General features: G+C 40.2%; 1 protein-coding gene across 1 annotated transcript in view; it reads right to left on the bottom strand.

Moving 5' to 3' along the window:
• The window catches only part of C3H4orf51 (chromosome 3 C4orf51 homolog), a 46,844-nt gene extending 25,983 nt beyond the window's left edge, over positions 1 to 20,861 (bottom strand). Inside the window, 3 exon segments of the mRNA XM_058723315.1 lie at positions 10,458 to 10,534; positions 20,126 to 20,313; positions 20,315 to 20,861. Of these exon segments, the coding sequence (XP_058579298.1) occupies positions 10,458 to 10,534; positions 20,126 to 20,313; positions 20,315 to 20,359 (310 nt within the window). The 5' untranslated portion in view covers positions 20,360 to 20,861.
• Between the last annotated feature and the right edge of the window lie 1,460 nt (positions 20,862 to 22,321).

Genomic DNA, 22,321 nt, shown 5'->3' on the forward strand with positions numbered 1-22,321 from the left:
TGGGAGAGAGCCAAAGCATAAGAGACTCTTAAAAACTGAGAACAAACTGAGGGTTGATGGGGGGTGGGAGGGAGGGGAGGGTGGGTGATGGGTATTGAGGAGGGCACCTTTTGGGATGAGCCCTGGGTGTTGTATGGAAACCAATTTGACAATAAATTTCATATATTGAAAAAAAAAAAAACCTGTCAAAGTGTTTTCCACAGTGGCAGTACTATTCTACATCCCCATTAGCAATGAATGAAGATTCTGGTTTTTCCACATCCTCTCCAACATTTGTTATTGTCCGTCTTTGTGATGATAGCCATTCTCATGGATGTGAGGTGCTGTCTCACTGGTTTTAATTTACATTTCCCTAATGACTAGTCATGTTCCATTCTCTGGTGTATTTTGATTTAAAAAATAAGAGAACATTTTAATTTGATTAAAAATAAATAAAAATTGATTTAAAAGAGAAAGGGGGCTTGCTTGGCATAATATGGGGTCTCTTCATTACGAATGAGTCAAGGGAGAGGAATAGTTTTTGTCAAATGCTCATTGCTATTTGTGCAATTTTATGCTGATAAACTTCTAAAAACAAGATATCTTAAGCTAAAGTCCAATACGGAGTCCAACAATTTATTCAGGTGAATTCAAGAAAAACCTGCTTTTTCACAGCTACAGTAAAAGCAGGTGGATAAAAAGTTTATGCTGCACAGTTAGTTCTGATTATTCCATTAGCTATGAATCCTTAGCCTTTCAAAGCTCTGTGAGACTTCTATAAATCCCACTGGACTGCCAGAGGCTTTGAATGGTTTTATGTCACCTTTTCTTTCAAGAATTATATGATAATCAGTAATTAGTAAATGATATGATTCTATAATATTAAAGTTTTATAGAAAGTATTTTTGAGGTATTTGATGGATTATGGGAAAAAACAGGCACTAGAATTTGTGCTAGACAGTCTGTGAGGGATTTCTACTTATATGTCCATCTTTTACCCAAACGTGGTCATCTTTCTGAGCATTTTTCTGACATTCTCAGAAATGTCTCTCATTTTCTTTAGTCTGTTTGTGGAGAGGAACATCAGCAAACCCACATATGTTGGAGCATGGTTAGCTAGTAATTTTTTTCTTTGTGAGTTCAAAGTTGACAAAGTGAGTCCACAATGCAACTTGACATTGGTAGTTTCAGCTAGACTTTTAATTAAGGACATTTAATGTTACCCTAATCTGCTAGTGTGTATTCACCTCCCTGTTTCTCTTCCTAATGTTAGAACTGTACCAAACTGAGCAATTTTGTTGATGAAACTAACAATATTAGTAACAGCCAACAAATTCTACCTTTACATTTAGGTCCTTAAATGTTGTGCCAATACTGATGTGATGCTACAGGTATTTGGTTTTTTAAAGCATGTTATCAAGAAAGCAAGTGTACGAGGGTACCTGGGTGGCTCAGCTCGTTAAGTGTCCGACTTTGGCTCAGGTCATGATCTCATGGTTTGTGGGTTTAAGCCTCCCATCGGGCTCTGTGCTAATAGCTCAGAGCCTGAAGCCTGCTTCTCATTCTGTGTCTCCCTCTCTCTCTGCCCCTCCCCCGTTCATGCTGTGTCTCTCTCTGTCTCAAAAATAAATAAACGTTAAAAAAAAATTAAAAAAAAAACATTTAAAAAAATTTAAAAAAAAATAAGGCACGTAATGGTCTGTATATTTGGTGAAAAATATTCTATCAGTATTAAGTTTCTTGAATATGATAATAGTATTATGGTTATGTAAGAGAACATTCTTACTCAGGTAAGTGCTGCAGTATTTAAGGATATACTGTTACGATATCTGTAATTTATTCTCAAAAGCTTAGCAAAGAAGTGTATACCAAGTATCAGTATAAAGAGACAGAGGGCGCACTGGGTGGCTCAGTTGGTTAAGCATTCGGCTCTTGATATTAGTTCTGGTCACGATCTCGCGGTCCTGAGATCAAGCCCCAAACTTGGGCTCTGCTGTTAACACCGAGCCTGCTTGGGATTCTCTCTCTCTCCCTCTCTCTCTGCCCCGCCCCCCCTCCCGACTCATGCTCTCTCCCTCAAAATAAATAAGTACAAATTTAAAACAAGAGAAAAAGTTCCAGTTAACAAACGTGGCAAAATGTTAACAATTGACGAATGTAGGCAAGAGTAAGTAAACACTGATTGTGCAATTCGTTAAATTTCTCTAGGGATTAAAAAAAATTTTTTTTAAGTTGTGGCTAAAGAATAAGGCACTTTCATAATTACAGATAAAGAAAGAGTGCCACTATAATATTTTATAATGGCTAAAATGAGGCAAGAAAAAGATTAGGAAAACCAGCCAGTAACATCCCAAATTCCACTGGAGCCATTACCAAGAACAGACCTAAAAACAGTACTTTGTTTTCTTCTAATCTTCTCCCCATACAACCCTGTGCATCCCCATAGGCAGACAGCACGGTTTGTTCACACAAGCCCACTAAAATCGCCCAATAGAGTGCTGTCTTTTAAGTTCACAGGCACAATCTATTGCAGCTACCTCCTAGTTGATGTTATGCTTGAACAGTAAAGTGCACACGGTAACAGATGGCATCTTGTGACCTTCTTAATAACAGGCTTGGCTGCCAGTGTTCCTTTGTGTCCAGTCTCTGCAGGGAACTTGGATACGGTTGCCTTACACTTGAATATTTTCTGGCAAACTCATTTAACCATTTATGACACTGGTTCCTAATTCAAAATAGAGAGAACAAAATAAAATCCCCAACTTCTGAAAGGGACATTGGTAATTCCTGAGTCTGGGGGTTCTATCCTGGGATTCTTTGGGGTGTGCTGGCAGTCACTCAGCATATCTGTCACTTGTTGTGTGGTGAGGACATCAATCCCAGGCAAACTGCTCATCAGGCTATCTAGATTTATCTGTCATCGATGTAAGATTGTTGTCTTTCTATAGTTTAAAAAAAATGCACTTCCCACGGCAAAGCATATAAATGAGCCAGAAAGCAAACTAAATCCCATCGTTACAAGGTCCCTCTGCTCTGACCGCCCACACTAGGAGCAAATGTGGGGAGCCTGCAGCGAGTGAGGCTTGTTCTAAGTCACCCTGTTCCCTCCGTTGCGTGCCTGGGCAGCCAGTGGCCTGGCAGGCTGCTCACTGAGAGGAGGAGGGGGCGGGAATGAGGGCACTAGGTGGTGAGGTGAGGGAGCAGCCTGCCAAGTCCTCAGCTCTCCCACAGGGGCAGCTTTCGTCTGGCAACAGTGGAAGGCAAACAAGGGTGCCCTAAGAAAAGACAATGAAGACAGTCTCACCAAAGCCTGAGGAGTCTCCTCCTCTGGACAGGATGAACCTGGAAGGGCTGTACCAAGAGAAAAATGGTAACATCAGTCCCTGTCAGGCAATACGGGTGGGGGATGGGTGGGTGCCTATGGTAGGAGTGAAAAGCATGGGGTCTTAGGGTAGAAACAACTCAGCTGACAGGCATAGGACTGTGTGGAAGAGAAAGACAAGAACCAGGTTTCTGTTTGTGCAGGGAGGTGTCATTCCAGGGTTTCTCCTGGTAGCTGAGGGGGAGGTGACACTCTTTTCTGTTGGCCCCATTTCTGCACTAATGAGAATGCCTCGGAGAGGGAAGGTCCCCCTGATGCCTCTGATGAGGGAAACAAAGGCAAGAGAAATGTAGCTTAAATTAAATCTGCTTTCAGCTTGCAGCTCACTTACACCTGAAACATGCAGAGCGTGACCTTCTTCCAGGAACCCATGGCTGCCTCCATGTCTTAATGTTTATATTTTATTAAAGAATAAAAGTGACCTTATCTTAACAGCGGCTAGCCCCCCCTCCCCAAGGTCCTGAAAGCCTTGCTTCAAAATTCCTTAGAAACTTACTTAATCTTTATCCCCACTCCTTCCACAAACTTAAAAGTGTATAATCAGTCACTCCTCACAACCGCAGTGCAGCTCTTTCTGCCCACAGGTCCTGTCCCTGTGTTTTAATAAAACCACCTTTTTGGGGGTGCCTGGGTGGCTCAGTCAGTTAAGCATCTGACTCTTGATTTCGGCTCAGGGCATGATCTCATGGTTTGTGAGTTAAAGCCCCACACTGGGCTCTGCACTGACAGCATGGAGCCTGCTTGGGATTCTCTCTCTCTCTCTTTTCCTCTGCCCCTCTCCTGCTCTCACACTCTCTCTCTCTCTCTTAAATTAAATGAATAAACTTTAACAAACATCATTTTTTTGCACCAAAACATCTCAAGAGTTCATTCTCAGCCTTAGCTAAGCCCCATTTCATAATTTCATCACCCCTATCCGGGAAAAGCTGGCCTGGGTGTGAAGGAGCCTTGACTGGGGAGCTGTGAGGCTCTTCCAGAAAGGCAGGGAGCAGGTTGTCTGGGTTGGCTGCCATTTACTCCTTTCTTATTCCATCCCAGGGCCAACTTATTGCCCCTTTCTCAGATAGACTAGAAAACCTGTGGGCAAAGCCTCCTCTGTTCAGGCATGCCCTAATCCATCTTCTGCTTTCATTCTGGGGCCCCAGCCTCTAGGACCAATAAGCTTTGGAAATGGCCCAGAAACAGTACCAGAGGCAAGTATCCCTGAGACATTATGGAAACAAGATTGACAAAACTCGAAAGCCACAAGACATCAACATTCCTAAGAAGTGGAAGGCAGTTCCCCTGCCTTAAGCCCTACAGGTACCAGCTATTCCGCTCTCTTTCCTCTCTCCCTCTCATCCCAAATCATGTTTGCCATTTCTCGTTTGTACTACTGTATGTCTATGTTTCAGATTTGGGGTTTGCTTAGCTGTATCTCCTTCAGCCCATTGCAGACCTGGGGCCGGGATGGAGGAGTATATGTAACTAAAATCATGTACACATGCAATAGGGCCATACACTACTTATTTATGCAATTTTTAAAGTCTTACAATTTTATGTGCTACGACACAGAATTCTACAGATTGGCCACTGGGAACACAAGTCTTTGAAAGGTTGCTTCCGTGAAGACTACATTCTAATATTTAAAAGTACTTCATAAATTCCCTTTTGGAAGACAAATTACAAATAAGAAACTATCATTGCGGGGGAAAGTCCACAATGGAAGGTCCATAAAAACCATTGTTCAACACACAATTATAGGGCATCTGGTTTATGCTGAGCCCTGTCTCAGATGCTAGAGATACAGAGACAAACAAGATGGACAAGTCCCTGCTCTCATGGAACTTATGTTCCAGAAATGGAAAGAGATAACAAGTAAACAAATACAATAATACATAGAAAGCAAACTAGGCACCAAGATAGAATTTAAGAGGGAAAAATTGTGAAGAACTTATTTTAAATATGGTGGCCTGGGAAGACCTCTCTGAAGAGGTAACATTTAAATTCATACCTGAAGGATGCAGCTCAGCAGAGCTGGGATAATCACATTCCAACAAAGAGACTGTATATGCAAAGGTCCTGAGGTAGGAAATGGCTTAGCATTTTCAAGTTACTAAAAGAACAAAAGGGCAGAGGCATGCAATGAGACTGGAAAGATTGGGTCATGTTTGTGCAAGACCTTATAGGTTTTGGTAAGGAATTGGGATTTTATTGCAAGTGAGACAGGAAAAAGAAGCGAAAACATCTTGTTTATGTTTTAAGATCTCCCCGTGTGAAAACATGACTTGTGAAATAGTCTGGTGAATTCTTACTGCTTTTAGAAGTCTTTTGAGGTTTGGAGAAGTCTTCACAGAAGAATAAAAGTGGGAGTAAAAGAATAAGTGAAAAAGAAGGATGTTACAAATGGACACAAGTACTTGAACTAACGTGACAAACTATTTCCATGTTGTCCTCTTCAAATATTATTTGATTCTTGTAAATATTCTCCTAAACATCGTCATCCTTATAAGAAGCTATATACCATACAAACTGTTCCAAGGAGCTCCTTCTGGGACTTGGAATTTGTTATCTGTGGTTAGGGAATATCCCAGGGAGATCTCACACATGTTGGCACATCTGGGCTTTGATGTGGTCATAGTATATAAAACCTCCTCCCTAGTCCGTATTACATCTCCTGAAACAGCAGGAATCAAAGAGGCCAGTGTACTGTTTTGCAAGGGTAACTTGGGCACATCTTAGATGGGACACAGGCATGGTGCAAAGAAGAAAAGAAGGGAAAGGGCTTGCTGGGGAGTGCTGCCTTCTAGTGTGCTGCATTCCACCACATTCTTCAGAAATTGCTTCTGCTGGAGAGAAGGTTTTTAATTAACAAAAAATTTGTGCTAGTGTCTGTCTTAGCAGAGTATAAATGGAGAGGCAGTTAAATTGTTTAACAATTTCTGTTTGTTGTAATGCAGTTTTATAATGCTTGATTTTGATTTGTTGAGCCCAGAAATAAACTTGCGCATATATAATCAATTAGTTTACAACAAAGGAGCCAAGAAGATACAGTGGGATAAGGACAGACTCTTCACTAAATGGTGTTGGGAAAACTGGCCACCTTACAGAACAAAACAAAACTAGACTACTTTCTTATGCCAGACACAAAAGTTAACTCAAAATGGATTAGAGACTTGAATGCAAAACCTAAGGCCATAAAACTCCTAGATGAAAACATGGATGGTAAGCTCCTTGACACTGGTCCTAGTGATGTTTTCTGGATCTGATTCCAAAGGCAAGAGAAACAAAAGCAAACATAAACGAATGGGACTACATCAAACTTAAAAGCTTCCGCACAGTGAAGAAAACCATCAACAAAACAAAAAGGCAGCCTACTGAATGGGAGAAGATATTTGCAAATGATATATCTGATAAGAGGTTAATATCCAAAATATATAAAGGAGTCACACAACTCAACAATAACAACAAATGTCCCAAACAAACCAATTAAAAAATGGGGAGGACCTGAGTAGACATTTGTAAAAGAAAACATACAGATGGCGAACATGTACATGAAAAGATGCTCAACATCACTAATCATCAGGGGAATGCAGATCAAACCCACAATGAGACATCACCTCACCCTGTTAGAATGGCTGTCATCAAAAAGACAAGAAATAATAAGTGTTGGCAAGGATGTTGAGAAAAGGGAACATTTGCGCACTGTTAGTAGAAATGTGAACTGGTGCAGCCACTATGGAAACCAGTATGGATATTCTTCAAAAAATTAAAAATAGAACTACCAAATGATCCTAGCTATTCCACTTTTAGGTGTTTATGTGAAGAACATGAATTTGAAAAGATATATGCACACCTATGTCCACTGCAGCATTATTTATGATAGCCAAGATATGGAAACAATCTAAGTATCCATGGATTGATTATCCATTGAAGGATAAAGAAGATGTGGTATTCATATAATGGAATACTACCCAGCCATAAAAGAGAATGATATCTTGCCATTGATGACAACATGGATGGTAAGTGAAATAAGTCAGATGGAGAAAGACAAATACCATATAATTTCACTTCTGTGTGGAATCCAACAAACAAAACAGACAAAGCAAAACAAAAACAAACTCTTAGATACTTGGGGGTTACCAGAGGGGAAGGGGTATTGGGGTGGGCAAAATGAGTGAAGGGGCTCAATTGTATGGTGATGCATGATAACTAGACATATAGCATTGATCACTTTGTAGTGTATACAAATATCGAATTATAATCTTGTGCACCTGAAACTTCTATACAAATTATATACCATTTTTTTTACTTCAGTAAGAAAAAAAGAGATTCTAATTTTTATTAGCTATTTTTTTGTTCTTTGAATGTGAGAGATGAGCATGTGATGGACCATAGGAGGGAAAGCCACAACCAAATCAAACACTTGGAAAAAAAATGGATAATAATGCAAAAGGAAAAACCACCTTAGTATAGGTAGAACAAAAGACTGAATGAATCTTTGAAAAGCAATTGTGAAAAAGAATTTGAGAGTATTTTTCCTATGATGATCATAAATCACACTTAAGAACAGCCCATCTGATAGGGGCACCTGCATGGCTCAGTCGGTAGAGCGTCCAACTTCGGCTCAGGTTATGATCTCGCGGTCTGTGAGTACGAGCCCCGCGTTGGGCTCTGTGCTGACAGCTCGGAGGATTCTGTGTCTCCCTCTCTCTCTGCCCCTCCCCACTCATGCTCTGTCTCTCTCTCTCTGTCAAAAATAAATTAAAAAAAAGAACAGCCCATCTTATTTGCATATAGATGAATGTATATGTGTCTACAAAGAGATAATCAATAATAGATCAATGGTCACTTGATTCCATGCTTTACCTCCCATCATTAGGGGCTTCTAGCAAAATTACGGTTGATAATCCAAAAACTGGGCATGGAAACTGAAAAGAAACGCAAGAAGTTATTATTTGAGTAAGTTAAATAATTCTACCTAGGTGTACTGTCACCTCTCAAGGAAGAGAGTAGTCATCAAGTTAAGTTAAAATGACCGTTGGAGGAGAGTGAAGAAGGCAACATGGGCCAAATCACTTAATAAGTCATCGTCGTGAATGTATACACTTCTGTTGTTTCTTCCTTTCTTCCTACCAGTATTGTGCTATGACAGCAGAAGAGGAGGTAGGAAAACATCATGTAGTGGGAAATTGTTGCTTTTGCTTTCAAGGGGCGCCTGGGTGGCTCAGTCAGTTAAGCATCCAATTTCAGCTCAGGTCATGATTTCACGGTTCGTAGGTTCAAGCCCTGAGTCAGGCTCTGCGCTAACAGCTCGAGACCTGGAGCCTGCTTTAGATTCTGTGTCTCCCTCTCTCTCTCTCTGCCCTTCCCTTGCTTTCTCTCTCTCTCTCTCTCTCCAAAATAAATAAATCAATAAACATTTTAAAAAAAAAAGGGGGGGGCCTGGGTGGCTCAGTCAGTTGAGCACCCAGCTTTGGCTGAGGTCATGATCTTATGGTTCAGGGGTTCGATCCCCACATCAAGCTCTGTGCTGACAGCTCAGCGCCTGGAGTCTGCTTCGAATTCTGTCTCCCTCTCTCGCTGCCTCTCCCCTGTTCACGTTCTGCCTCTCTCTCTCTCTCTCTCTCTCTCTCAAAAATAAAAAATAAAAAAATAAAATAAACATTAAAAAAAAAAAAGAACTTCCACCCATCCAGCTCCAGGACCACTCAGCTACCAGCGCTCACAGGCCATGGGTAATTAGCATGGTTAATCAGAATTCTGAAGGGCAGAGATAGCAGTGTAAATGCAATAGGACTGGACTCTGCACTACTCAGATCAGATGCACTGTCACCTTAACTTACTGCGAATGATGTGATCAGGCTGTTTAATTCCCCATACCCTAGCTCAGACTTGTCTTGGAGCTACACAGTGTGTTTTCATTTTGTGTTCATTACTGCAAAGGAGAGAAAGAAAATCTGTCCCGATTTTAACCATAGCACAAATGGTTAGCTGTCCTGTCCTCTTGCCTCAACAAACCATAGAAGAACACATAAAATCCACTTCAAATGTACTATTCCAATAAAGCCAAATTTTAATAGGAAAGCCCGCAGGATAGTGATTGTCCGAGGCAGCCATTAAAGACGTTTATCTCCATTATTTGGGAAATAATGTCCACCCTGCACCCACCACACATGCATGCATATTAAACCTTTAAATACTAAGTGAGAAAAATGACCAGAAGATTTTATAAAGTGCTAAAAAGTCCTAATTTGAGATTTCAAGTCGTATTAAACCTTTGAAGATGGCACCCTGAGAGATGGAAATTATATGGGAAAACCTATTGTGTTTTTTCCTCAAAATCAGCGTGCGTGTGGCAGGAAGGCTAGTTGTTCCCCTCTATACTGTGAAGTTGTTACCAGGAAGTGGCCACCCAGCCGAGGAACCCATTTGTAAACATTCTGGAATCTAGGTGGAGCCTTGTGGCTACTCCCATTGCAATGTGACCCAGAGAGGCACGTACGTCATTTCCAGGCTGAAGTGAGAAAAAAGCAGGTGTGCCTTCCCTACCCTTTAAATGGAAACAAAGAACTCTGGCACCCCAGGGGATGGTGGAACCCCCAAATAAAGGGAATCTGTGTCCCTGGAGCATGTGGAACGTCTGTGCCTGCAAAACACCCACCTTGGGCTATATATAAAGAAAAAAATGTTTTATTATGCTAAGCAACTGGAATTTGAGGTTTCCATGTTTCAGCGGCTAGTGTTATTCTAATATAACTAAAACAGGGTGGTGGTGGTTATAGATGAGTAAATATAGCTTACTCGTTGGTGGTTTATAGCTTTGGTTTCTCTTCTAAGTTTTTTGATGTACCCAGTCAAGTTCAGAATACCTTACCTGGATCTCCAAACTCTGGTAGAAGTGACATTCTGGGACTAATATGGATGAGGACATTTTGGCCCCACAATAGCTCATTTTTAAGAATCACAGATCCAGGGTGCAACATATTCGTTTTCTCCCTAAAGACACCTTGTCTTTCAGAGGCAAATGGAAACCATGTGGACCATAGTCAAGAGCCTAAAAGTTACAAAGACAGCAGCCCTGGCAAATGGGCTCGCAGCTGACTGCCGCACTTACCCTTAGCATCTGTAGACTCTGGGGAACCAGCCCTGCAGAGTCTGGGACTGAAGGCAGAGCCATGAGGTGATGACACCCTGAAGCAAGTAGAAGAAACAAGTTATGAGTCTGTGGGTGATGAGCCACAGCCTGTGGTTTTAGAGGGATTTTCACTCATCTTTTCATTTGACTCCATAAACTTTTGCTTCTGCTCCTCCTTCCACACTCCCAGCCATAACCCTGCACTCCCATTAAAATCAACCCAAGTTGGACTTTCTTATTATCTTTAGTGATTTGTTTGTTCTATTTCATCATAAAAGGGTAAAACATTCAATTTTTCTACATGAAAAGTTCAAACATTAAGTTCATAATTGTTTTAACAGGATTTGTGAGTCTCTCGGGAGTGTTTTTTTGTTTTTAATGTTTATTTGGTTTTGAGAGACAGAAAAAGAGAGAGCATGAGCGGGGGAGGGGCAGAGAGAGAGAGGGAGAGGGAGGCACAGAATCCGAAGCAGGCTCCAGGCTCCAGGCTCTGAGCTGTCAGTACAGAGCCCGATGCAGGGCTCAAACTCACAAACTGTGAGATCATGACCTGAGCCGAAGTCAGATGCTTAACTGACTGAGCCACCCAGGTGCCCCAGGGGAGTTGTTTTCAAAATAAGATAAGTGCTATGAATGGAACAGGAAATATTACAGTAATTGTGTTGATTTCCCAGGAAAGTGTAGAATTTAATAGCAGAGGAGTAATTCAGGAACTTTCAGATACTGTGTCTATCATTCAAAACACGTATGATACTTTAGGCAAGCAGGTTTTGGTGGGAAGCAGTTATTTTGTATAGAATGGGCAGTCATCAATTTCTAGAGTGCAGCACATTGTTTATGGCATCTAATTAGAGGGAGAAGAGAGTCTCCAAGCTCCAGGGACCTGGAACTATGTGTGTGTGAGGTAGGTGTAGAGTGGAATTGATGTTAGCCTAGAGAGTCGTAAAATGCTCCTGGACATTCATTCAGCCAACAAACTAGCCCTAATCATCCCTGAGACAGGGCCTGGTATCCCACCCTACATCTTCTCCTAACCTAAAGCAGCAGATGAGTCACCTGAGGGTGTTAATTTTAAAATGCAGATATCTGGGGCACGTGGGTGGCTCATTTGGTTAAACGTTGGACTTTTGATTTCGGCTTAGATCATGATCTCACGGTTCATGGGTTCGAGCCCTGTGTTGGGCTATGTGCTATCAGCGTGGAGTCTGCTTGGGATTCTCTCTCTCTCTCTCTCTCTCTCTCTCTCTCTCTCTCTCTCTTGCTTTCCCCTCAAATTAAATAAATAAATATTTGAAAAAATAAAAATAAAATGCAGATTTCTGAGCCCAATCCAACTAATTAATTCTCAGTAGGTTTGGGGTAGGTCCAATACAGGTAGTCAGTGGACCAGTTTACTAATGTCTATGGGAATCTTCTTTGCTTCTCTTCATATTTTTTATCGCCTAAGCAGACATACCCAAACACTATGGTTTGGGCTGGTTTTTTTTAATGATATATAGAAATACATATAAATGAAATTATACAATACATGCTGCATCTGGCTTATAGTGCTCAACATTACATTGTAACATTATGGTTATACTCAATATGGTATGGTATATGGTTTGTGAATTTCATTTTTAAAAGTCTCTTTCCCATTTTGCTAGTGGATTGTCTTTTTCCTCCTAGATTATAGTATGTTTATACTATATTATAGTTACGAGCCCTCTGTCGGTCACTGAGTTGAAAATATCTTCATCCTCTCTGTGGCTCACATTTTCCTACCTTTAGTGGTGTATTTTGTTGCCAGAACTTCTTACTTTTAAAGTGGTTCAACTTATACAACTTCTTCTTTGTGTTTAGGGCTTTTTGTGTTCTGTTTAAGAAGTCTTTGCCAACTGCAAGATCAAGGTATTCTCTGTCATCTATTGGCTTTATTGTTTTGCCTTTCATACTTAGATCTTTGATTCATCTGGAATCCATCTACCTAGAATGGCCTTTCTCCACTGCTCTGCCACCTTTTTCATAAGTGATTGTCCATATATACAGAGGTCTGTTTGTAGGCTCTTTATTCTGTTCCATCGGTCTATTTGTCTATCCTTATGCCATAATACCATCTTAATTATTGAGGCTTTATAGTACATTTTGTTATCTGTAGAGCAATCCCTCTAACCTTGTTTTCTTTTGAGGGTGTCCTGGCTATTTCCTTGTCTTGAATCATCTTGTCAAATTCCATAAAAACACCTACTGGAATTGCATAGAATCTATAAATCAATTTGCGGAGAATTGATATTTTTACAACTTTTAATCTTCCAATCTAAGAACACGGTTTATCTCTCCATTTGCTTAGGTCATCTTTGTTTTCTCTCACTAATGTTTTACAGTTTTCTGTGTGGAGATCTTGCCCATCTTTGATTACATTTATTCCTAGAAATTTGACATATTTTAGCCTACTGGTAAGCACTAAATTTCTTTTATATTTCCTTTTTTTAATTTATACATTCATGAAAATTTTGTACCATGCTATCCTTTCCTTTCTTATAAAAATTCATTTATACATTCCTTCATTATAAAAACGTTTCTGCTCTCTGTTCCCCTTGTATTATTTTGTAACAAACTAATGCTCCATATTCGTCCAGTGGCTTTCGGTAAGGCCTGGCCCAGTTCCTCTTCACTTCAGAAGCATGGTCCAATGTGCTGCTGCTTTTTCATAAAGGGATTTGTCTGTATAAGTACCAAGTCAGAAAGGAAAATCATTTCAAATACTTCGGGACTGTTCTGCAAGGCCCGGTCAGAGTTATCATAGTTTTCATCTTTTCTGGGTTTGTACTCCTCCTGAGCAACAGTGAGGCCACCCGGGAGTCCGAGGTTGAGATAGGCAAGCAAGCATTGCCCTAGAACGTAAAGGAGAGTACTTAAACCCCTACAACATCCGGTTTTGTAGATTACTCAACTGAAAAGAGCAACTGAAAGAGTGACTACTCAAAAGCCCCTGGAGCGACACTGAGTTTGGCATCAGGTGGCCATGTTGCTAGAATGGGTCTTTCACCCTCTTACAAAGTGGCATTTCCCATTGTTTTCTAATCATAAGAATCATGTGGAACATATGTCAAACATTCAGATTCACTGATGCTTCAATCAGAATTTCTAAGGTGAGTGGCTTGAGAATCATTCTTTTTAACAAAACAGATCATTCTCATGATCAAACAAGTGTAGGAACCATTGCTCTCAAGAACTATCAACAGGACAGTTTCAGTGCCACAAACCCTGATGTTCTTGCCAAAGTTCTGCAGTTTTTCTTGAAAACACACTCGTCAGATTGTTGCACACCTATGGTTAACTTTGAGAGTTTTTGAAAAGTTGATTTTGACAGTTCTTCCAGGATTTTTCTGTTTTTATAGAGGAGTGGATATACATATATCCTCCCTCTGCATTCTGGAAATCCTGACCTTCATCAGTTATTATTACTGCTGCTGTTGCCATTGCTATTATTATGAAATGTACGTAACCTAAAATTCACCATTGTAGCCATTTTTTAAGTGCACAGATCAGTGGCATTAAGTACATTCACAATGGTGTACAACCGTTGTGCATCTATCCATTTCCAGAACTTTGTTGTCATCTTAGACAGAAACTCTATGTCCATTAAACAATAATTTCTCATTTCCCCCTCCCCCTATTCTTTAGTAACCTCTATTCTACTCTCTGTTGCTATGAATTTTCCTATTCTAAGTTCCTCGAATAAGTAGAATCCTACAATATTTTCCCCTTTGTGTCTGGCTTCTTTCACTTAGCATAATGTTTTCAAGGTTCATCCAAGTTACAGCATGTATCAGAATTTCATTCCCTTTTTAAGGCTGAATAATATTCCATTGTATGTATATACCACCTTTTGTCCATCCATTGTTTGTTGATGGATGTTTGGGTTGTTTTCACCTTTTGAGTATTGCCTTCATGTTTTTTGTATATTATATTTTATTTATCACTCAATTCAAAATATATTCTAATTTTCATTGTGATTTTATTTTAACCCCTGGGTTATAAGAAGTGTATTGTTGGGGCCCTTGGGTGGCTCAGTCAGTTGGGAGTCCAATTTTGGTTCAGGTCATGATCTCGCAGCATGTGAGTTCAAGCCCTGCATCAGGCTCTGTGCTTACATCTCAGAGCCTGGAGCCTGCTTCGGATTCTATGTCTCCCTCTCTCTATGCCCCTCCCCTGCTCACACTCTGTCTCTGTCTCAACAATAAATAAACAATAAAAATAAAAATAAAAAAGAAATGTATTGTGTAATTTCTAAATATTTAGACATTTTCTAGTCTTCTCTTTGTCATCAATTTCTAGTTTGATAACATTTGTGAGAGAACATACTCTATGTGATTAGAATCCTTTGAAATTTGGCACTTTTTAAAAATTTTTTTTAACATTTATTCATTATTGAGAGACAGAGAGAGATAGAGCATGAATCAGGGAGGAGCAGAGAGAGAGGGAGACACAGAATCTGAAGCAGGCTCCAGGCTCTGAGCTGTCAGCACAGAGCCCGATGTGGGGCTTGAACCCACGAGCAGTGAGATCATGACCTGAGCTGAAGTCGGACGCCCAACTGACTGAGCCCTGCAGGTGCCCTTGAAATTTGGTACTTTTTAACGGCCCAACATATGGTCAGTTTTTGAAAATAGCCCACATATTCTTGAAAATAATGTGTATTCTTCAGTTGGTGGGTTCACTTCTCTAGATATGTCACTCAGGACAAGTGTCTTAATCATGTTGTTCAAATTTGGTGTGTTCTTGCTGATCTTTGTTTGTTCTACCAGTTACTGAGAGAAGAGTGTTAAAATGTTCAATTATGATTGTGGATTTGCTCATTTCTCTTTTAGCATCTCCAGTGTTACCTTTTTTAAAATTTAACTTTTAAACAATTTTAGATCAACAGAATTATTGTGAAGACAGTACAGAGAGTTCTCATGTACTCCACACCCAGTTACATCTATTATTAGTCATCGTGTCTTCTTAGGTTCCTCCTAGCAGTGACAGTTTCTCAGACTTTCCTGTTTTGATGACCTTGACAACGTTGAGGATTAGTCGTCAGGTATTCTGTAGAATGTCCCTCATTGGGAGTTACCTGATGTTTTTCTCACGATTAGATGAGGGTAATATATTTTGAGGAAGAAAACCACAGAGTTAAAGTACCATTCTCATACCAAGGCTAAAGACTATCAGTATGGCTTATCATTATTAACATTTACCTCTCTCAGCTAGCTTGAAGTAGTATTTGTCAGGTTTCCCCACTATAAAGTTACTGTCTTTTCTCTTTCTATGGTCAATGGAAGAAAGTCGCTGTGCACAGCTCACACTTAACTACTCTGAGTTATGCTCCGCCTCCTTGAGTACAAGATAACTACATAAATTATGAAAATGTTCTGCATGAGGGATGTGTCCTTTCCCCCGTCACTAATGAATTCATTTAGTCATTCATTTATCAAAGTATGGACTGGTGCCTATTTTATACTTTGGGCTATGATCCAATGCTGCTTTATTTTGTTGCTTAAATTTTTCCAGCTTTGGTCATTGGGAGCTCTTTCAGTTGGCTCCATCATTTTTGTTTTGCTTTGTGTTGTTTTGTTTGACACTTTCTTACTATCTGGCACTACAAGATACTCCAAACTTATCTTGTATATCTTCTGCTCCAGTCTGAGAATCACCATTTGTCCAAGAAACTCTGGTTCCTTTACTAGACGATAGTATTAAAAACTAAAATCTGGGTATTTGGTGTGCTCACTGTTCCAAGGTCTTATTTCTAGGCCCTCTCAGCCGATGTCCCATACTGATATGGGCTGCACACAGGGACCAAGGAAGCACATGTGTGCATACTAATCTGTGTATATACGTAAGGCGATAAATGTTTCTTTACATAACCATCTATATCTATATTAAGCTAAACACGTGTTCATACTGATGTACTCAATTCTAATCCATTACTACGTGGATCATTCTATCCTCTTCCCTTTGTTTATCATTAAGTTCCCACTCCAACATCCACTGTCCATCTACTTGATTGTTCAGTTCCAATATACGTATAATGGTTTCAGAATTGTTGCCTGTCCCCCTATAGGAAACAACTTTATCAACTAGGGTACAGAGGTTATGTATTGTTCCTTTAGCCTTTTAGTCTCGCAATCTCCATTCATTTCTAAAGTCACTTAGATCCAGGGCCTGTGGGTGGCTCAGTCAGTTAAGCATCTGACTCTTGATTTCAGTTCAGGTCATGATCCTAGGTCATGGGCTTGAGCCCCATGTCAAGCTCTCTGCTGACAGCACAGAGCCTGCTTGGAACTCTCTCCCTCTCTCTCTGCCCCTCCCCCCCAAATAAATAAATAAACTTAAAAAAAATAGTTACTTAGATCAACACTTTATTCCCACACTTCCTTCCGTGAGCTTGTTTCATACATTTGTAATATACATTTATATCGCTTTGTCACATTTTGTATGCCATCCTGGGAACCCTCCTACTTCCTAAATAATTTCTTTAAATCTATTCATATTAAATGTTACTCTTTGCTCTGTAAAGTACTATGGGTTTTCACAAAAACTTAATGTCTTATAGTCACCATCACTGTTTCATATAGAATAGGTTCACTGACCTAAGAAATCCTTGTTCTTTACCTACTCAGCCCTCTCCTATCCCCTGTCAATCACTGATCTATTTACTGTCTTAGTTTTTCTTTTCCAAAATATCATATAGTTGAATATGCAATGTGTGCCTGTCAGACTAGCTTTGTACAGTTAGGGCTATGGAGCTAAGATTCATCCATGTCCTCTGTGGCTTAATACCTCATTTCTTTTTATTGCTGAATTATAGTCCACTGTGTGGATGTGACAGTTTTTTATTGATTCACCTATTGAAGGACATTTTGTTTCCTTCCACTTTGGGGTGATTATGAATAAACCTGCTATAAACATTCACATGCAGGTTTTTGTGTAGATGTAAGTTTGCAGATCAGTTAGGTAAATATCTAGGAACGTGACTGCTAGATTATATAGAAAGACCATGTTTAGTTTTGTAAGAAACTGCCACCCCTCTTTGTTTTTAACCGAGTTCCCTATTTGTTTCCTTCAAACACAAATAGCTTGTTTCCCTGGTGATTGTTTCCCTCACCAGACTATAAGCTCCATGAAGACAAGAGCCATACGTATGTTTTGAGCACTGATGTGGCCCCAGCATCTATCCTAAAAGGCCTCACATATAGTAGCATCTTAATAAATATATGATTAATGAATGAATAAAAGAAATAATTTAATAAAAAAAGCATCAAGACTTAAAATTATTTATACCGAGCCATATCCCTGTCTAGGCATTCCAAAGGGCAACTTTTTTTTTTTTTTTAATTGAAGTGCAGTTGACGTACAATGTTACATTAGTTTCAGATGTCAAAATGCAACTCCTATTTTAACTTTGGCAGACAAGCGGAATTGATAACCCACAGTCTACGTTTTATACCACACTAATCTCCCTTCTTCCAATGTTTCTTGCATGGATCTTTCTTTTTGCATGTTTATGAATTTTATATATTTACTGTTAAAACTGATTCAGAACCAAATGATTGAGACATCTACCAATTTTCTTCCATCTTGTTTTATATGGCTAGTCAATGTATGTGGTGAATAAATAAGTGAAAAAAAGGTCTTGTGTTTTGTATACTTAATATTCCCCTGCCTTAACACATTTTAAATAACCAGTCATTTTATATTTTATTCAAAAATCCCCCTTGGACCATTTTCATTGTATAGCAGTGTAAAAATGTCTGCTTAGAGCCTTACAAAATTTTAATCAAACAGCTTTTGCTCAGAACTTAAGACATTTGCCTTGGGGCTAAAATTAACCAAGAAAAAGATTAAAAACAAAAGCAAATTTAGAATTTAATCAGTGCTTTCAAAATGAGCTGAATCTGCCCTTCATCTTCATTTATAACACCTACTGCTTTTTAACCTGTAACAGAATAAGCTGTAGTTATGCCAACGATATATTTACATTTCTGAGGTCCCCCCAAAAAGATCAGCCTCACAAGGTTGGGGTCTTTCATGTCTGCAGTGTCACAAGAGGGCATTGGTTGGAATGATGCATGAGATGATCACACTCTGAATAGGACACAGATTTGAAGTTCTGGACATTTTCACCAGATGTCGTATTTCTGTACTTTTTGAGTTACTAATTTTTTTTTTTTTTTTTCTGCTCTGATGATTGGATCTGTTTGGATACCAGATTTCAAACACTGTTTTCAGAGAAGATGACCTTGGCCATGCATAAAGACTCCTCTATCTGGCCAAAAGGTATTTCAGAATTCACAGAATTAGCAAAAGGATTTCCAAAAATAATTCAAGTGTCAACATACTGGAGAGCAACTAAAAATACAGAGACTAGAGGGGTGCCTGAGTGCCTCAGTTGGTTAAGTGTCATGATCTCACGGTTCGTGGGTTTGAGCTCCACGTAGGGCTCTGTGCTGACAGCTCAGAGCCTGGAGCCTGCTTTGGATTCTGTGTCTCCCTCTCTCTCTGCCCCTCCTTCACTTGCACTCTGTTTCTCTCTGTCTCTCAAAACTGAATAAACATTAAAAAAATTTTTTAATAAAAATACAGAGATTAGAGTGTGTTGGAATAAACTAGACAAGGCATCTAATAGAAGAGTAATTCTGAGACATTTTAGTTTTCAGCACTGTTTTGGTGATTTGGAAAGACCCGGAAGGCAGTACAGTTAATAATTATTAGGGCATTATTTGAGAAATTACTCACATCTCAAGTTGGAGTCAAAAATCCAGTCGATTTTCAAATACATTTCCAGAATTTGGATGAGATAGTAGACGATTAATATACAGAAGGACATATTTCATAACAAGTCCTCATAGTTTTCCACTTACGCTTTCTGTCTCAAACTCACTGAGCTATTTGTGGTTGTCTGATCGTACTTGGATTAAACACTTCTTTGCCTTTGTGCATATTCTCTTCTCTATGCAATATGCTTTTCCTTTCCCCACCTCCTAAACCAGCTCAGAGGAAACCTGCTTCACTGAGATCTTTCCAGAAACACAGTACCCCTTACCCCACCACAGATACCGATAAAATGTCCTTCCTTTGCGATTACTTATTTCTATAGTTTCAGTCACCATATGAAACAAATTCTTTTTTTCTATGGGCCTTTCGTAAGACTGAGCTTAAATACTCAGACAATGTCTTTCAGGACCTCAACGCTTGCATTTATGGATAGCCGATACAAGGTGGGGAAAAGAGGAGGATTTTGTCAACTTTCTTTCTGCTCTGAGGGAATTTTTCAACTTCTAAAAGTGGAAAAACTAGACAAGAAACAAAACTGAAATTCTCAGGAGCACCTCTTTGCTGAACAGAGAATACAAAATACCTACAATTTAATCAAATACTCACATTTTTATCTCTTCAAGAGTAGATAGTTATACATGATGTTGGGACTAAAAGAGAATATAATCATAATTTCAGCTGGTAACTGACATTTAGCTCTTCTTCCAGCTGACATTTACACAGGAAAATACACAGAGTTAAAAGTCTATGAAGGCTCTCAGGGTCTACAATACCTTCTTCCTCCTACTAGCATTCTTGTCTATTTATAGTGACATATCCAGGTGCAAATTACAAAGAAGTCTTACTGGTTACACTCAGGCCAATGCTGTCCTGCTTTAAGAGAAAATCGGCTGCGTGTGGACTCATCCAGTTGTTTTTTCCAGTAACTGCCTGCATATGTCGTCACAGAGGAATGTGACCACCTTGCTTCATTCTGCCAAGATATGCCAGCCTTGCGTCTGATCAGATCGAACTCTTGAGAGGTGAGAGGATCTGAAGGGCAGAATAATTTGTGGAGTCAAGTAGAAGAAGTGTGACATCGCTACGGATGCCCTGCTCTGAATGACAACTTTTCAAGCCCTCTACATAATGGAGAACTAATTTCTTTTTAGTATCAAGAAATAATTGACTGGGCTCACCAAACTTTGTAACTCTGATGCTCACAGAATGTATAGGCTTAACTCTCTTAAAGTTGCCAAGCAACAGAACGCAAAATTCCACAAATTCTACCCCCAAGCCCCAGATTTTAACTAGCAAATGCATAAGGTATAGAACGTTCTGGCCTTTGCTCTGAACAATATACTGCCGCAAATTATGTCAAGAAAACAGGGGGAAACTGCTTTCCTAAATAAAATAGTGAATCCTAATGATGGTGGTTTAAGAGGTGGAAATGAGATAAAAGAACAGTGCCAAGCATTCATTTTTTTCTGAAGACTGGGCTCCAAGGATCTGGAAGCAAAATGAACTGCTTGTGATGTCAACAATAACAGGTGACTCAGACAGCTTCTCCTACGTCATAGAGCAATGGTGCTTCAGCTGGCTACACAACTAAAGTCACCCCAGGAGCTGTTAAAATAAGCAGCAACTCAGACCTCACCCACCCCCCCATCCCACCCCCATAGAGCCTGATTTAACTGGTCTGGAGTAGGGCCCAGGCACTGGTATATTTTAAAGGCTGACTCCTGAAGAATTCTAAAGACAGCCGGGGTTAAGAATTAAGGTCATTGAAATACCACTGTGAGCCTTTTTTAGGTTGAGAGGTGATAATATTCAATCTTCCATTCACGTGATTTCCTCCATCCATCACTACTAAATATGTTTGCCTATCCTTCTCCGCATTAACAGTTCATTGGCAAATCAAAATAGGTTTTTCAGCTTTCATCCTTTTATCAGCTCTTGGAGGGGCACCTGGATGGCTCAGTCGGTTAAGCTTCCAACTCTTAATTTTGGCTCAGGTCATGATCTCACAGTTGGTGGGATCAAGCCCAGAGGCAGACTTTGCATAGACAGCTGGGTGCCTGCTTGGGATTCTCAGTCTACCTCTGTCTCTGCCCTGCCCCCACTCTCCCTCTGCCCCCCCCGCCCCCCCCCCCCCCCGCCAAAAAAAAAAGGCAAAAAAACCTATCAGCTCTTGGAGCAGTTCTCCACCTTCAGTGTTCATTCCCATAACCTGTGGAATTCTTTATAAATGCTGATGTCATACCTCATCTGGATGCAATCAGAGGCAACTCTGCCAGCAGATCCATCACCAGCATTGAACAACCAGCATCTCCATAGGTGTTTGGATGAGCACCTACGGGGCCTGCTAAACATGCAGAGGCCTGAGCCCCTGCCTTCAGGGACTGCACAGGTCTGAGGAGAAGCCTAGGAATGAGCATACTTACATTGTTATGTGATGCTGATGCAACTGGTCTTTGAATACTGGGAATGGTGCTCCAGGAATAGAATTCAAACAGCCCTTTACAGTGAGGCTGGGGCGCCTGGGTAGCTCAGTCCGGTAAGCATTCGACTTCGCTCAGGTCATGATCTCACAGTTCATGGGTTCCGGCCCTGCGCCCCGCGTCGGGCTCTGTGCTAACAGCGTAGAGCCTGGAGCCTGCTTCAGGTTCTGTGTCTCCCTCTCTCTCTGCCCCTTCCCTGCTTGTACTCCGTCTCTCTCTCAAAAATAAAATAAAACATTAAAAAAGTTGTTTTATAGTGAGGCTAACATACTACAGGCCATGTTTCTTTGAGAATAAAATTATTGGCAAATAATTTGTAGTATTTAAAGTTAGGAGTTTCTTTCCTTAAAACTGTAGCTGGGAATATAAGTACCCTCACCCTAGAAGAATTAGGCAAAGGTTTCAGACCCAGCTGCTGTTTTTCCCAAGGAACTGGGGCTCCTTGAGAAATCCAGATCAGATAAAATGGAGATGCAGAGGGAGGGAGGGGGCCGAAAACCTGGCTACCCAGCACCTTTGAACCCACCCAGTGTCAGGTAATAACCGTACATAGGCTTCAAC

Source organism: Neofelis nebulosa, chromosome 3 (genome assembly GCF_028018385.1).
Source record: "Neofelis nebulosa isolate mNeoNeb1 chromosome 3, mNeoNeb1.pri, whole genome shotgun sequence".
Taxonomy (NCBI): Eukaryota; Metazoa; Chordata; class Mammalia; order Carnivora; family Felidae; genus Neofelis; species Neofelis nebulosa.